This window comes from Mytilus galloprovincialis, chromosome 10, assembly GCF_965363235.1.
Source record: "Mytilus galloprovincialis chromosome 10, xbMytGall1.hap1.1, whole genome shotgun sequence".
Taxonomy (NCBI): Eukaryota; Metazoa; Mollusca; class Bivalvia; order Mytilida; family Mytilidae; genus Mytilus; species Mytilus galloprovincialis.
This window is the reverse complement of record NC_134847.1, coordinates 38,880,526-38,897,034: the sequence shown is the minus strand read 5'-3', so window position 1 is coordinate 38,897,034 and position 16,509 is coordinate 38,880,526. Positions and strand designations below refer to the sequence as shown.

The 16,509-nt window shown below is 31.1% G+C and overlaps 1 protein-coding gene across 5 annotated transcripts; it reads right to left on the bottom strand.

Annotated features, from left to right (window-relative positions):
* Positions 1–1,968: 1,968 nt before the first annotated feature.
* Positions 1,969–15,156, bottom strand: LOC143047535 (transmembrane protein 45B-like). Of its 5 annotated transcripts, none has more exons than XM_076220595.1 (3): positions 15,042–15,156; positions 11,785–11,913; positions 1,969–4,113 (listed from the first exon to the last, which is right to left on the bottom strand). In XM_076220595.1, the coding sequence occupies exon 3, from the start codon at positions 4,108–4,110 to the stop codon at positions 3,229–3,231; it is 882 nt and encodes a 293-aa protein (XP_076076710.1). In that variant the 5' UTR covers positions 4,111–4,113; positions 11,785–11,913; positions 15,042–15,156; the 3' UTR covers positions 1,969–3,228. The 5 variants fall into 5 exon arrangements, with proteins under 5 accessions (XP_076076710.1, XP_076076709.1, XP_076076712.1 ...); XM_076220594.1 differs by lacking the exon at positions 15,042–15,156 and adding an exon at positions 14,048–14,123; XM_076220597.1 differs by lacking the exons at positions 11,785–11,913; positions 15,042–15,156 and adding an exon at positions 14,048–14,113.
* Between the last annotated feature and the right edge of the window lie 1,353 nt (positions 15,157–16,509).

Below are 16,509 nucleotides of genomic sequence, written 5' to 3'. Positions count from 1 at the left end.
TATACAAAAAAAAGAAACAAGAAAAACTTATGAACCCCATTAACAAACAGAACATCAGATTCATGACTTAGGATAGGTGCAGCAAATGCAGTGGGTTTAAACGTAATGGGTAGCAATCTTCACCCTTATCTGAAAAAATTACATGACTGATAATGGGGATATATTCAACATAGGCTATTATTGGAGTTATCTCCCTTAACATCAGCAACTAAAATGCATATAGCGAGGGTTAAGTCTGTCTTTGAGGATATTTCTAGTGTATATAATGTACAGGTCTGATAATGTGCATATTTTGCATTGATAAAAACATTTCAATAATTTCTGAAATTACAATACCAGACATAAATAAACTAGATTTTGATTGACATTTATCTTTTACACTTGGGACCTGTCTACTGATAACTATGATTGACAATAAGACAACTTTTCACTAGATCCCAAAATGATGAAATGAGCAACTATAAGTCACTGTACAGCCTTCAACAATGAGTAAAACCAATACCTTCATATATGTATTTATATATTCAGCTATAACAGACCCATGTGACTTCTTAATATACTGTGGATTCATTAAAATTGGTTGGATAACAATTTTCGTAGATTTCGTGGGTACAGGTTAACCACGAATTTAAATGTTCAACGAATTGTTAATTTTCTATATGCTTTTTATGCAGAGATTGGGCAAAACCACAAAATCAAATATCCACGAAAAATCCAATTATTTTCGTCAATCCACGAAAAATTGATATCCACAACAATAAATGAATCCACAGTATACTAATCCTTCAAAGAAATGAATTTAAACTAACATTTCTACTTGTATCCATCTGATGAGTTAAGCCTTTTAAACTGATTTTCAGATTTATATCGTTCTTATATTGTGATGTTACACCATTGTCCCATGATAGGGGAGGGTTGGGATCCTGCTAACATGTTTAACCCACCACATCTTTTCCCAAGTCAGGAGCCTGTAATTCAGTGGTTGTCGTTTGTTGATGTGTTGCATATTTGTTTTTCGTTCAGTTTTACATAAAGTAGACCGTTAGTTTTCTCGTTAAAATTATTATACATTTGTCATTTTGGGGCCTATTATAGCTGTCTATGTGATTTGAGCTTTGCTCATTGTTGAAGGCCATACAGTGACATATAGTTGTTAATTTCTGAGTCATTTGGTCTCGTGTGGAGAGTTGTCTCATTGGCAATTATACGACATATAACTTCAAAACTCTCTTAATGTTATAGGCCTTCCAGGGCTTTCAAATATGATGGTTTGAGCATTCAAGATCTAGGCAAATCTGGAAAATTGCTTCTGATTCACAAATTTTATAAAGTGTTATTTTCATTTGCAGTATAAATAATGTCTATTCTCATTGTTAAAGGCCATACAGTTGCCCATAACTGGTTACAAAAATCACCGAGGAAAATTCAGAACAGAAAGTCTCCAACCAAATGGCAAAATCAAAAGCTCAAACACATCAAACAAATGGACAACAACTGGCATATTCCTGACTTGGTACAGACATTTTCTTGTGTAGAAAATGGTGGATTAAACCTGGTTTTATAGCTTGCTAAACCTCTTATTTGTCTGACAGTCATATAAAATTCCATAAATTGACAACGATGTGTGAACAGAACACACAAGAGTGATCTAATAAGTCAATAGCCTGTCAACGATAAGGTTCAGTGAGTTTCAATCACCTTCATGGTAGAAGCATTCCACTCCAATGTTTAAAATTGATTAGAATTGCCAGTTTTCCAACCAAGATCAATGGTTCTCTTCAGAGAACTCCAACTTCCTCCACCAAAAAAAAACTGGCCACCATGACATCTGGATATAATAGTACTGAAGTGGCATAAAACAACAGAATCAATCAAATTTGCCTGGCTACGAAACATTACCAAGGTGTATAAAAATATTCCTAAACACAATACAAGCAATTACTAAGTCTTTAAAAATAGTTAAACATCTTAATAAAAAATATACTTTAATATCTATCACATACTAAATGGTACAACAATTGCAAAACAAACTGAACATTTTATCTAAATGAAGAAAATTATGCATTTTCGTCATAAGGGGAGATAACTCAATAAATATAATTCAACAAAGGAATGTATAATGAACAAGTTCTGTGAACATAATGGATGACATAACATGAACATGAACAGATAATGACATGACAAGGGAGTGTCCAAAAGCAGAACTAATTTTGGTTGCCACATATAATATAACATGGAATTGGGTCAACAAATTTAACCTCAACATATGAAATGAAGAAAAATTATAAAATTTTATACATTTTATTTAAATAGAACAAAAATTTGTTCATATGTAAATGTTTATAAACTTTTGAATAAAAATAAATAAAAAGCATGGATTTTTTTTTGTAAATATAATAAAAACATAATATATAATATATATAAACTCCTGAATAAGTACAAATAAATAGGATGTAAAAATGTTTGTATATATACATACCTATTATTGATTATAAAAGAAACAGTATTTTGCAATACCCAACGGAAAAATTGCACTAAGTTACTACAAACAATTGGAAATTTATCGTACATTAAACAAGATGGAGACTGATTTTCTAATAGTACTTAGATATTAATCTAACAGATGCAGCCTTATAACATTGCAATGAGGAGTATATCATGCTCTATATAATTGATTGACTGACTAGTGATTGTTTACGCAGTGCTTTACATATATACATTGGCGGATCCACATATTTTCGTAAGAGGGGGCCCATTGACTGCCTAAGAGGAGGAGTGTTTTCTTAAATAACAGCCAAATTTTTCCCACAAAAAAGGAGAGACTTGGTCCCCTACCTCTCCCTATATCCACCTCTGACTACCGATAGTTGAAAAAATAAATGACAATTACAAATATCGCATATATCTACAAGATTTTCATAAGTGCAGATTATGTAAATACCCTGGATTCATTAATATTCATTTGATACCAATTTTCATGGTTTTCATGTTGTACAAGAAAACCACGAATTTAAATAGTCAACAAACTGCAAATTTTCTATAGGAATTTATACAGACCTAGCCAAAACCAAGAAGTTAAATATCCACGAATATGCAAGTTTTCCTTGAACAACTAAAATTGGTACCCACAAAAATAAATGAATCGCCAGTATAATGACTGTGGACAAATTAACCGAATGCTTAACTGATATCATGGTATAAATTATTCTTCTCTGTATTATTCAAGTATCATCTGACAACTGGTTTCTGGTACTCTATATCACTATCGTCACTGTCTCCCATTGAAATTAATGTTTCTCCATTGGTTCCAGTATGAATTAATCTCTTCATACAGATATCATCTTCTCTGTTTGTATGAAATCTCTTTTGATAAAAAGCAACACAACTGCCAATTGCGAACATTATTAAAAAATTGATCCCACAATGCCAAGTGAAGTACATGGTCACAAAAGTGAATTCCACATGATCATCTGGTTTCCATTTTTCCGCATATGGGTTAGGATTGTACAGTACAAACCCTATTTGCCAAAACCAAGTCCCTTGAACAAGAAAGAAATAGGCTCGAGAAAGCGCGGCTAGAACATTGTGACGATATTTCATTTCTAAAATAACCCCGATTAAATTTAAGATAATTGCGTATATAAGTAACGTATGTACTTGTACATTCAGTTCATTTCGTCCATGAAGATGGAAATGAAATAATAAAGCTTCAACACTTAAAGCTATAAGGACTATAACATAATCCAAATCTTTAGGTATAGGTGCTTTTAAATATACAAGAAAATCTATCACGCCACTCATTCCAAAAAAGAAAAACATTGTAGCATGCTGAGCATTTCCAGGAGTGGTGAATTTATGAACATAGAAATTGTATCCGGTATATATTTCTAAGGAAAATCCAACAACAACTAATAATATTTTGCCTATGGATTCAATGGGAAAATCTTTGAAGCGGCCACATAGACAAGTACATGAGTAGGTAGGAGTAGAAGTGAATCGTGTGTTTCTGCGTAGGGATTTGTAATATCTGTTAAACATCTGCACTGTCCACCATAATGAAAAAACAATAAAGAAAGATCCTGGTAAAGCATGGCCGCCAAAGTTTCCCATTATCTGCAAATTAAAAATAAAATCAAAATCAGACAATATAGATTTATAGCTTTTATAGCTGACTATGTGGTATGGGTTTTACTCATTGTCAAAGGCTATACGGCTACCTATAGTTGTTAATTTTCTATGTCATTTGATCTCTTGTGGAGAGTTTTCTAATTGGAAATCATTCCACATATTCTTTTTTTTTTATATTAGCAGTAATATAGTTATTCAAATCATTTTTTTAACTCTATGATTTCAATAAATTTCATTAATATATACATTTGCTGGGGTATCTTTATTTAAGTTTCAGATTTTACAATAAATAAACTTAACAATATAAAGATTTTGTGTCTGTTACATGGAACCTGGACTTTTGGAATGTTTTTTAAATAATTATACAAAAGGCATGGCCACCAAAGTTTCCTACAAATAAATCAAAAGATATGTACTTTTTTAAGCATTACAGTAAATTAAATAAATCTGTCTTTGAACCCCATGATTTCAATGAAATTCAATTAAATAAATAATTAAAAGTTTTTAGTATTTTTATTTATTTAACTTTCAGTTTTAAAACAAAAAATACAGATATATATATATAAATACAAATAGTTTTTGTGGTCTTGTACATCAAACTAGAGGCTCTCAAGAGCTTGTGTCGCTCACCTGTTACCTTATTTACTGATGTCGGCCATCTTGGTTGGTAGGTGGGGTCATTAGACACTTTTTTTAAAATAGATACCCTAGAAATGATTGTAGCCAAGTTTGTTCAATTTGGCCCATAGTTTTAGAAAAGAACATTTTTTTACAAGTTACAAAAATGACGAAAAGTTGTTCAATATTGACTATAAAGGACAATAACTCCTTAAGGGTTCTCTGACAATTTTGTTCATGTTGACATATTTGTAGATCTTACTTTGCTGAACATTATTGCTGTTTGCAGTTTATCTCTATCTATAATAGTATTCAAGATAAATACCAATTTTAGGGCAGCACCCAACAACAGGTTGTAGGATTCATCTGAAAATTTGTGAGGGGATAGATTTTATTCTGATGGACATTCAAATCTCGACAAATTTGCCCTAAATGTCTTAGTTTCAAAGATATAAAGCAAAAACTGCATTTTTCCACTATGTTCTAATTTTAGCCATGTCGGCCATTTTGTTTAATAAGCAGGGTCATCGGACGCATTTTTTAAACTATATATCACAATTATGATTGTGGCCAAGTAAGTTTAAATTTGGCCCAGTAATTTCAGAGAAGAAGATTTTTGTACGAGTTACAAAAAATGACGATAAAGTTGTTAAAATTGACTATAAAGGGCAATAACACCTTTAAAAGGGGTTGACTAACAATTTTGGTCATGTTGACTTATTTGTAGGTCTTATTTTGCTGAACATTATTGCTGTTTACAGTTTATCTCTATCTATAATAGTATTCAAGATAATAACCAAAAACTGCAAAATTTCCTTAAAATTACCAATTCAGGGGCAGCAACCCAACAACAGGTTGTAGGATTCGTCTGAAAATTTCAGGTCAGATAGATCTTGACCTGATCAACAATTTAACCCCTGTCAAATTTGCTCTAAATGCTTTGGTTTTAAAGATATAAGCCAAAATATACATTTTACCCCTGTGTTCTATTTTTAACCATGATGGCCATTTTGGTTTGATGACCAGGTCATTGGACACATTTTTTAAACTAAGGATGATTGTGGCCAAGTTTGGTTAAATTTGGCACAGTAGATTCAGAGGAGAAGATTTTTGTAAAAGTTTACGGACGAAGGACAACGAACGCCGGACGACGGACGCCAAGTGATGAGAAATTAAAAAGGGGTTTGGGAATATTTAATAAAATACTTTCACAGTGACAAGACATTAAAACTTGTACTAAATCTTAGTTACTTCCCTTGACATTTTCCTTGCTTTAATAAGTATACTGATGTCTGCACTAAATGTTGTGCATTCTGAATGATTTGACCATAAAAATGTTGGCTTCATACAGTCACTGACCATTTAAAGCCTTGTTTGTTGTGTTGATTTTATGTAGAATTTATCCATTATAATCTTGTGAAAGATGCAGTTTTGTAGCAAACTTTATATGGTCTGCTTCAAATTTTTAACTGTTGATTTTTACTCAGAATACATAATAATAAGATTTGATGTATTATTTTTGAGAAAATATATTTATTATTCAAAATTACTTATTACTATTTTAACCTTATTGAAATATTTCAAGATTTTGTTGTATTTTATTTATATGTGATATATCAGAAAGAATTTGAATTAACACATTTTTCTGTAATTAATATTATAATAGAATATGTCCATGATTTAAAAACAGAATTACTTATAAGATAAATGAGTAAAATTTAATAGCATATTTAATTAGTTTAATCTGATATTTTCTCCAAGGACTTTAGCAATTATAGTTTATAACCAAGTCGATAAATTGACTTTTTCTTTTATCCAATTTATTACTTCCTGATTAAGAGTATGATATCAGAAACACAATGTTTACCGATTAACTTTAACATCAATAAAGCAACTTGATAATTTGTATAAATATTTAATAATAAACACTATAAAAGAGCACATTTCTGATAACGGGTTCAACATTGATTAGGTCAAAGGCAATCGACCAGCGAAGAAACTAGAACCTGTAATATTTCATCATCAAATGTATTTACAACTAACCTTGACTTATAGCTGAAAAGTGGTACTGTGGATTCATTTATTTTCGTGCGCACCAATTTTCGTGGATTGCAGAAACATGCATTTTGTTGATATGTAATGTTGTGGTTCTGCCAAACAAAGTCTAGATACAACTTTATAGAAGTTTGTATTTCATTGAACATTAAAATTCACCTGCATTGGCGGATCCAGGGGGGGGGTTCCAGGAGTTGGAACACCCCCTTTTTTTGGTCGATCAATGCATTTGAATGGGGACATATAGTTGTAACCCTCCCTTTGTCCTGGGTTGGGAACCCCCTTTTTAAAATGGCTGGATCAGCCCTGACCTGTACCTATGAAATACACAAAAATTGGTATCCAACGAATAATAATAAATTCACAGTTATTGGGTCTCGGGTGGAAAGATGTCTCATTGAAAATCATACCACATCTTCTTATTATATTTAGGTGTTTATAAAAACCCAGTAAATATATGAGAAATTCTCAGAACATGAAATCATCAATATCTCTCAATTCTATGAGGGTCCTGATGGGGGGTCCTTTAATTCTGTCTTCTTAAATCCATGAAAATTGGCATCATTGTACAAATAAATCCACAGTATCTTCTAAAGCCACACTAAACAATTGTCATGGAATATTTTTTCACATGCATATTTTCAATAAAAAAAAAATTACTAAATACTTTATCTGGTCTTTTAAAATAGATAAGTTATTCAAAGACATGCAGGACTTAAGGGATAAATTCATCAAAGTATGTGAAAATTCATAAATATTTGATAAAAGCTAAATACGAATAAGGACAAAATAAGAAAACATTTATTTACCTTCAGTCTGCTCAGTTTATGATTATCTTATTTGATCAATGATACAAATGGTATCAGACACAAGTTTAATCCACTTATATAGTGTTATCCTATATACATATACTACATTGGTTAGAGGTATAGGGGGAGGGTTGAGATCTCACAAACATGTTTAACCCCGCCGCATTTTTGCACCTGTCCCAAGTCAGGAGCCTCTGGCCTTTGTTAGTCTTGTATTATTTCAATTTTAGTTTCTTGCGTACAATTTGGAAATTAGTATGGCGTTCATTATCACTGGACTGGTATATATTTGTTTAGGGGCCAGCTGAAGGACGCCTCCGGGTGCGGGAATTTCTCGCTACATTGAAGACCTGTTGGTGACCCTCTGCTGTTGTTTTTTATTTGGTCAGGTTGTTGTCTCTTTGACACATTCCCCATTTCCATTCTCAATTTTATACATGTAATGATAACAATATAGCACTAAATGCAGCATGCACATCTTAAACTACCGTGATAAATGATAGCATGAGTAAAAGTAGTTATGGAACCATAGCTCAATAAAACTGTTTAATAATTTGCGGAAATTGTAAAAAGATATTAAAAGGACCTATGAGCTACGGTTCCAAAGCTAGAATATAAAGTTAAATGCTTCATAAATTATGAAACGGTTATGGGATTTGGGATGTAGAGAGTAATAATAATTCAATCCCTCTCCATGTCTTATTTTCTCCCACGCAAAATGCAGCTATCAAAGACCAGTGGAATATAATAACTGCATTATTCTAAAAAAAGGTGAGATCCAGAAAACTAGAGGCTCTAAAGAGCCTGTGTCGCTCACCTTGGTCTATGTAAATATTAAACAAAGGATGCAGATGGATTCATGGCAAAATTGTGTTTTGGTGATGGTGATGTGTTTGTACATCTTACTTTACTGAACATTCTTGCTGCTTACAATTATCTCTATCTATAATGAACTTGGCCCAGTAGTTTCAGTGGAAAATGTTAGTAAAAATTTACAAATTTTATGAAAATTGTTAAAAATTGACTATAAAGGACAATAACTCCTTAGGGGGTCAATTGACCATTTAGGTCATGTTCACTTATTTTTAGGTCTTACTTTGCTGTACATTATTGCTGTTTACAGTTTATCTCTATCTTTAATAATATTCAAGATAATAACAAAAACGGCAAAATTTCCTTAAAATTACCAATTCAGGGGCAGCAACCTAGCAACAGGTTGTCCGATCAATCTGTAAATATCAGTGCAGGTAGATCTTGACACGATAAACAATTAAACCCCAGTCAGATTTGCTCTAAATGCTTTTGTCTTTGAGTTATAAGCCAAAAACTGCATTTTACCCCTATGTTCTATTTTTAGCGGTGGCAGCCATCTTGGTTGGAAGTCTGGGTCACCGGACACATTTTTTAAACTAGATATCCCAAAGATGATTGTGGCCAAGTTTGGATTAATTTGGGCCACTAGTTTCAGAGGAGAAGATTTTTGTAAAAGATTACCAAGATTTACGAAAAATTGATAAAAATTTACTATAAAGGGCAATAACTTCTAAAGTGGTCAACTGACCATTTCGGTCATGTTGACTTATTTGTAAATCTTACTTTGCTGAACATTATTATTGTTTACAGTTTATCTCTATCTATAATAGTATTCAAGATAATAACCAAAAACAGCAAAATTTCCTTAAAATGACCAAATCAGGGGCAGCAACCCAACAAAGGGTTGTCTGATTCATCTGAAAATTTCAGAGCAGATACATCTTGACCTGATAAACAATTTTACCCCCATGTCAGATTTGCTCTAAATGGTTTGGTTTTTGAGTTATAAGCCAATAAAGGGCTGCGCTTTAGCGCATGATACGCCTGTTGCTCTTTTAACTTATCTTTTAAGCTTTAAATGAATTTATATGATCAACTAGAAATATATATACAAATCAAAAGGGATGTTACATTAATATATTCACCAAAGTTTCATAAAATCCCCCTTTTTTAAGAATAAAAATTCATTACTTTAGAAAACGTAAAATCTAAAATTTATAAAATTGGAAAGGGAGCTTATGTCAATAGATATAAACAATGTATCAAAGTTGCATAAAATTTTGTGAAAGTGTTAGTTATTGTCCCAAAATTGGAAAATCCCCCCTTTTTTAAGCATAAAAATTCATAACACGGAAATGTAAAATCTGAAATTTATAAAAATTGAAAGGGAGCTTACATCAATAGATATAAACAATTCACCAAAGTTTCATGGACATTGGTGAATGCCTTTTTGAGTTATTGTCCGAAGTGTTGAAGCGTTGAAAATCCCCCTTTTTTTTATGAATAAAGCCCCATGAATGCAAAACTTAAAATCTGAAATTTATAAAAATTGAAAGAGAGCTTACATCAATAGATATAAACAATTCACCAAAGTTTTATAGACATTGGTGAAAGCCTTTTTGAGTTATTGTCCGAAGTGTTGAAAATCCCCCTTTTTTTTATGAATAAAGCCCCATAAATCCAAAACTTAAAATCTGAAATTTATAAAAATTGAAAGGGAGCTTACATCAATAGATATAAACAATTCACCAAAGTTTCATGGACATTGGTGAAACCCTTTTTAGTTATTGTCCGAAGTGTTGAAAACCCCCCTTTTTTATGAATAAAGCCCCATAAATGCAAAACTTAAAATCTGAAATTTATAAAAATTGAAAGGGAGCTTACATCAATAGATATAAACAATTCAACAAAATTTCATGGACATTGGTGAAAGCCTTTTTGAGTTATTGTCCAAAGTGTTGAAAATCCCCCCTTTTTTATGAATAAAGCCCCATAAATCCAAAACTTAAAATCTGAAATTAAAAAAAAACGAAAGGGAGCTTACGTCAATAGATATAAACAATTCACTTAAGTTTCATGGAAATTGGTGAAAGCGTTTTTTGAGTTATTGTCCGAAGTGTGGACGATGGACGGACAGACGGACAACGGTATACCATAATACGTCCCGTCTAAAAGACGACGGGCGTATAAAAACTGCATTTTACCCTTATGTTCTATTTTTAGCCATGGCGGCCATCTTGGTTGGTTGGCCGGGTCATCGGACACATTTTTTAAACTAGATACCCCAATGATGATTGTGGCCAAGTTTGGTTTAATTTGGCCCAGTAGTTTCAGAGGAGAAGATTTTTGTAAAAGTTAACGTCGCCGCACGACGACGGACGACAGACGACAAACGCCGGACGCAAAGTGATGGGAAAAGCTCTTTTGGGCCAAGTGAGCTAAAAAAGGGTTAACATTTTACGAAGTGGGAAAAAATTCCTAAAAAGCTGGATTTTAGAAATGAGCACCCTTGTGTCAGACCTTTCAACTATGAGAATAACTACAGGTTTCTAAATTTCTTTCCTTTATTTAAAATTAGTTTCAAATATATTTCAATCAATAAACCCAGATTTATACAAAATCGAAGGTAGATCTTGACAAGTAGTCAAATTTAAAAAAATAGAACTATTTAAAGTTAAAAGCCTGGTGTTCAAAGGAGTAGGTCCAGTAAGACCCCTTTTTGGCCCCAAAATATAGCAGTTTTACAAAATTGTTAAAATGTAAACTTTTAGTTATTTATTGGACAGTAGAATGCTTCTGCTACATAAATATGGGCTGTTTTTGACAATACAATGCACATATATCGGGTATAAGCACCATTAAGTCCTGTTAAATTACTGAAATCTTCACAATTATAGCATTTTAGATAAATTTGAGATGGTTTTCGTGTAAAACGAAAGTGGACGCATTCGTGTTCATCCTTAATATTGAAATGTAAGATGTATTTTATGATAATACATAACATATATAAAGGTTGAGGATGAACACGGATGCGGCCACTTTCATTTTTATCAAAAACCATCTGAAAAGTGACATTTTTCTGCATATTTGGTAGATTTTTCATATTTGAGCTTGAATCGGATCGTTTTTAATGACTAAATCAGTTAAAATCTTTCACATAAACTAATTGATTCAAATGAAATAGACACTTAAGTGTTTAAAAAGTGGTCAAAATCTTTCGTCAGATGAACCTGAAATTTAAGGCCAAAATCGGTCCTTACCGGACCTACTCCTTTGATAAAGACTGAAAAGGGGGGCTATCAATCTAATTTGTAATCTGTCTATCATCTAGTACAAATATATGTCAAAATACCCAACTTACTTAAATTACTTTATCTGTGTTGGTTTATTCTGACGAAAATTCACATCCTATTACCACAGGAACATATATATTGACATTAGATATGTTATGTACTGTTCCAAGATTACCACTTCACAAAGTCTTCATTACCTGTTAAAAAAACAGAAACAAAATGTATCTTAAACTTATCTTTTTTTTAACCAATTAAAAAGAGTTATCATAATTAAAACATTTCTCAATCATCCAGAACATGCAGAAGCAAATATGTACATCTGTATGGTTATTTATCATGTTTAAGGGTAATTTCTTACAATTTGATTGGCTGATATTGTCCTAATAAATTACAGTATTATACACCTATTGACTGGGTGTGAACGTAATAGCAAGTTTGTTGTCCCTGAGATACCAACTATAGCTCAAGGCAAAGCTGAGAGCAATAGTTGGTATGCGAAGGGACAACAAACTTGCTATTACCCTCACTCCCAGTCAATAGGTGTTTTATTATACTTAACAACACAGTCATTAAGTGTTTTTATGTACCAAATTAACTTATTTTCTAAAAGTGTACATATATCATCTGAAAGAAAAGAAAAACAAGAATGTGTCCATAGTACACAGATGCCCCACTCACACTTTAATTTTACATGCTCAGTGGACCGTGAAATTGGGGTCAATACTTTAATTTGGCATTAAAATTAGAAAGATCATATCATAGCGAACATGTGTATTAAGTTTCAAGTTGATTGGACTTCAACTTCATCAAAAACTACCTTGACCAAAAACTTTAACCTGAAGCGAGACAAACGGACGCACGGAGGAACGAACGAACGGAAGGATGGACGGACAGAAGAACGGACGCACAGACCAGAAAACATAATGCCCCTCTACTATCGTAGGTGGGGTATAAAAATGTCACACAACTTGACATGCACAAGATGAACTATACAGGTTTTTTTTTATAGTTCTTCTTGTATTTGTAAGGTTCTATATTTTAGATCTTTAAAAAATGCACGCGAAGATTTTCTCTCTTTTATAATTGCTTCTTGTAAGTGAAATTACAATCGACACAAACAGATTATACCGTTTACAATATTAGAGTTTGACGTTGCCAAGCAAAATAGTCAATGACATCATTATTGTCCAATGAAAAATAAGCATGAAAAAGTATGGGAAAGATGATTATGAAACTATTAACCGGGGTAATAGTCTTTGAAACTATTGACTGGCAAATAGTCTGTGGAATGAAATAGCACATTTATTTCATTGTTTTTATACATAAAAAACATACTGAAGTATGAAAAAAAAATTATTACTTCAATTGGAATTATCTTTTTTGTGATGGACATTCAGATTCATTCATTTTTCTACCTAATATCAATTTTTCATCCGTGAAACTTTTACCTGAAATAATTTGAAGCCATTATATCTCTAATTGGCTTCAACAATGAATATAAAATTATATGTATCATGTACTTTTACATTATTATCTAAATAATCTGCCACGGTTTATAAATAATTAAGCAAACCTATATAACACACTTAACACTTGAAAAAAAAATCTCACAACTTTAAAGAACACCTGCAAAGCAACACCTAAGGAAAACAAAGTACTATAGGTAAATTATAAGATGAAGTTGATCACCAGGAAAGACACCTACAAAAACTCCATAGAAGAATTTTACAAACAATTCAGTATAAAATCTTATCATATATGTATTTCAATTAAAACATTCAAATCTATAAATGTAATTTTTGACATATTTATAAATTTGAATTTTTTGATTGATATATAAAATAGAAAAGTTCCAAATTTATAGATAAATCAAACACATATATGGCTTAACATGTATGTGTTTCAATTAAAAAATTCAATTTTTAAATACATTTTTTGACATATAAATCTAATGTTTCATTCAATACTTTAAATATTAAATATATTTAATGCTATTTTTATCATTTTATATTTATAGTAATAGTCAAATTTTAACCACAGATATCAATAATAAATTACCTTTAATATATAAAGGGTACATGTAGGTAAAAAAAATTACTAAACTGACACCCTGTTCAAATGTCATTTTTACACCAGCAAAATATAAACCACTTATTCACCTGTTTAAGTTTAATTATTCAATATAAACGCCAATTATGTACAAAAGCAGATAAATTATCATTGAAAGAAAATGAAAATACAGAATGAACTAATGTCCATAATTGATTATAACTGACCACGATAACTGACCACTGATAACTAATACTCCTACTACATTATAAAGTCAATTACCTTTTCGTTCACCTACATAATTAAAAATCCAAGCTTTGTATCTTCTTGTCCTACTTTCTACCCTGCTCATTGATAAATACGTGATACAACAAACGTGTTGTTATATTTGTTATACCAATTTTAAGTATTGATTTAAAAAAAGGGGAGGTAACCAATATCAGTCAGCACTTTCCTGCAGGTATTATAATCCTCCAGGGAATAGAGCTAAGATTATTCCTTGTAATTAAATGAAATGAAATAGCTATGTCTACTTACTTAAGGCAAGTAATGACGCTCATTGCAGATCAATGAATAATTTAAATTTGTATAATCAAAGATTTCAAATTAATTTACCATAGGGATTTAAATACCTGGCCAAGAAAAAAACTTAGCTTTTTTCATTACTATTCTATCAGTTTTCCAGGTATAGCTGCAAGTATAAAAGATTCTCTAACGATGTTTGAGCTTTTCTAAATGAAATGTATGAGCTAAAAATTGTAAAAATACAAAAATTCTAATATAACTTGTTTGCATATTTTTTCTTCCTTTTTTATCAATTTTCCAAGTTAGTTTGCATGTTCAAAATCAGATTGGGATCAGTTTCCACAATACCTGGGACTATTATACTAACTTTAATAATCCCAGACGATTCAAATATTTGTTTACGTCATAATTTTTCAATAATGATATCTTATCATTTTTGACTAACTTTGTTTTTGCAAGAATGACATGTATAATACAATGTATCATTGTAGTATTATATGTCTATTTCTTTACAAAGTCATTATGTGATCTTATGTTAAGACTCATATTGTGTTGATTATACTTCTGATGTGAAATGTAAATCACTAATATCTCAGATACATAATTGGTTAAAAAACTAGTTACATATATATTCATTTAATATGTTCATATTAATTTTGAAATATCAAAACAAGTATTTTAACCTAAAATTCATACTTTCTCATTTTTCTTTTACAGAAAAAGAAAATATCAAAATTAAAACTGACCTTACCTATTAAAACACATTCATCCACAATATCTTTTCCTCTGGCAGTGGGACAAATTCCAATCCATTTCATCAGTTATCTCTTCATGCTTAAATGAAATCTTTCAAAAGAAAAAGAAAATATCTAGTTCAAAAATCAAATGTCACTTTATCTTTCAATCTACAATCATTAATTATATAATAATACTAAGGTGTGTAAAACAAAAACTGTGAAAATACAATCAATATTAAAGGATAAATCTCTACCAATGGTTTTAATTGCACACTCTATCAAATGATTTTGATTTTTAGAAATCACCTTTTATCTTCTAATTAATAAAACTAAACAGAGCATAAAATGTTTATCTATAAAAACAACCACTTGAAACACATTATCATGATGAAAAGCAAAATGTTTTCACAAAAACTTTAAAGGGCTCAAATATATAAACATATTAAGTACTTTTGTAATGGGTTGGTGGGAAATCAAACAAAACGATTTACCTTCCTGCACATGCTAATAGATCGGTCCAAGTTACAATTTACAGAAAAGAGTGATGATTTACAAAAAGAACAGAAAAGGAGCTGAAAAGAGCATACGTATATTTATTTTATATTTATATACTCACAAAATTTTAATATTATTAAATTAACAATAAACATGCAGGCTATTATTTCAACTTGGAATTATTATTAATTATGGAATTTGCTAAATTTCTTGTGCTTGAGATTTTTAATAAATTCCATGTTTATTCTGTATTTTAATGTTCAGTGCAGCGCACAACACTACCTATTACAAAAAGATAGCACATTTTCAATAGAATGTACTGTGCCGTGCACAACACTATCTATACAAAATACATTATATGGAAAGTGTTATGCACCACTCAAAACATTACAATACAGAAAAAAACATGGAATATAATACAAATTTCAAGTACAAGAAATTATGCAAATTCCCTTAATTGACAAAACTTGGCATCCCTTAATTCCTCGTTATAAATGAATGCATAACTCAAGCTTAGATTGCAATCATTTGAACTGACCTTCCAAATTAAACTGTAAATACAATAAAAAGCGTATATAAAATCGGCGCAAATGAAACAAGAATGTGTCCATAGTACACGGATGCCCCACTCGCACTATCATTTTCTATGTCCCAGTGGACCGTGAAATTGGAGTCAAAATTATAATTTGGAATTATAATTAGAAAGATCATATCATAGGGAACATGTGTACTAAATTTCAAGTTGATGTAACTTTAACTTCATCAAAAACTACCTTGACCAAAAACTTTAACCTGAACTTTGCACTATCATTTTCTATGTTCAGTGGACCATGAAATTGGGGTCAAAACTACAATTTGGCATTAAAATTAGAAAGATCATATCATGGGGAACATGTGTACTAAGTTTCAAGTTGATTGGACTTCAACTTCTTCAAAAACTACCTTGACCAAAAACTTTAATCTGAACTTTGCACTATCATTTTCTAT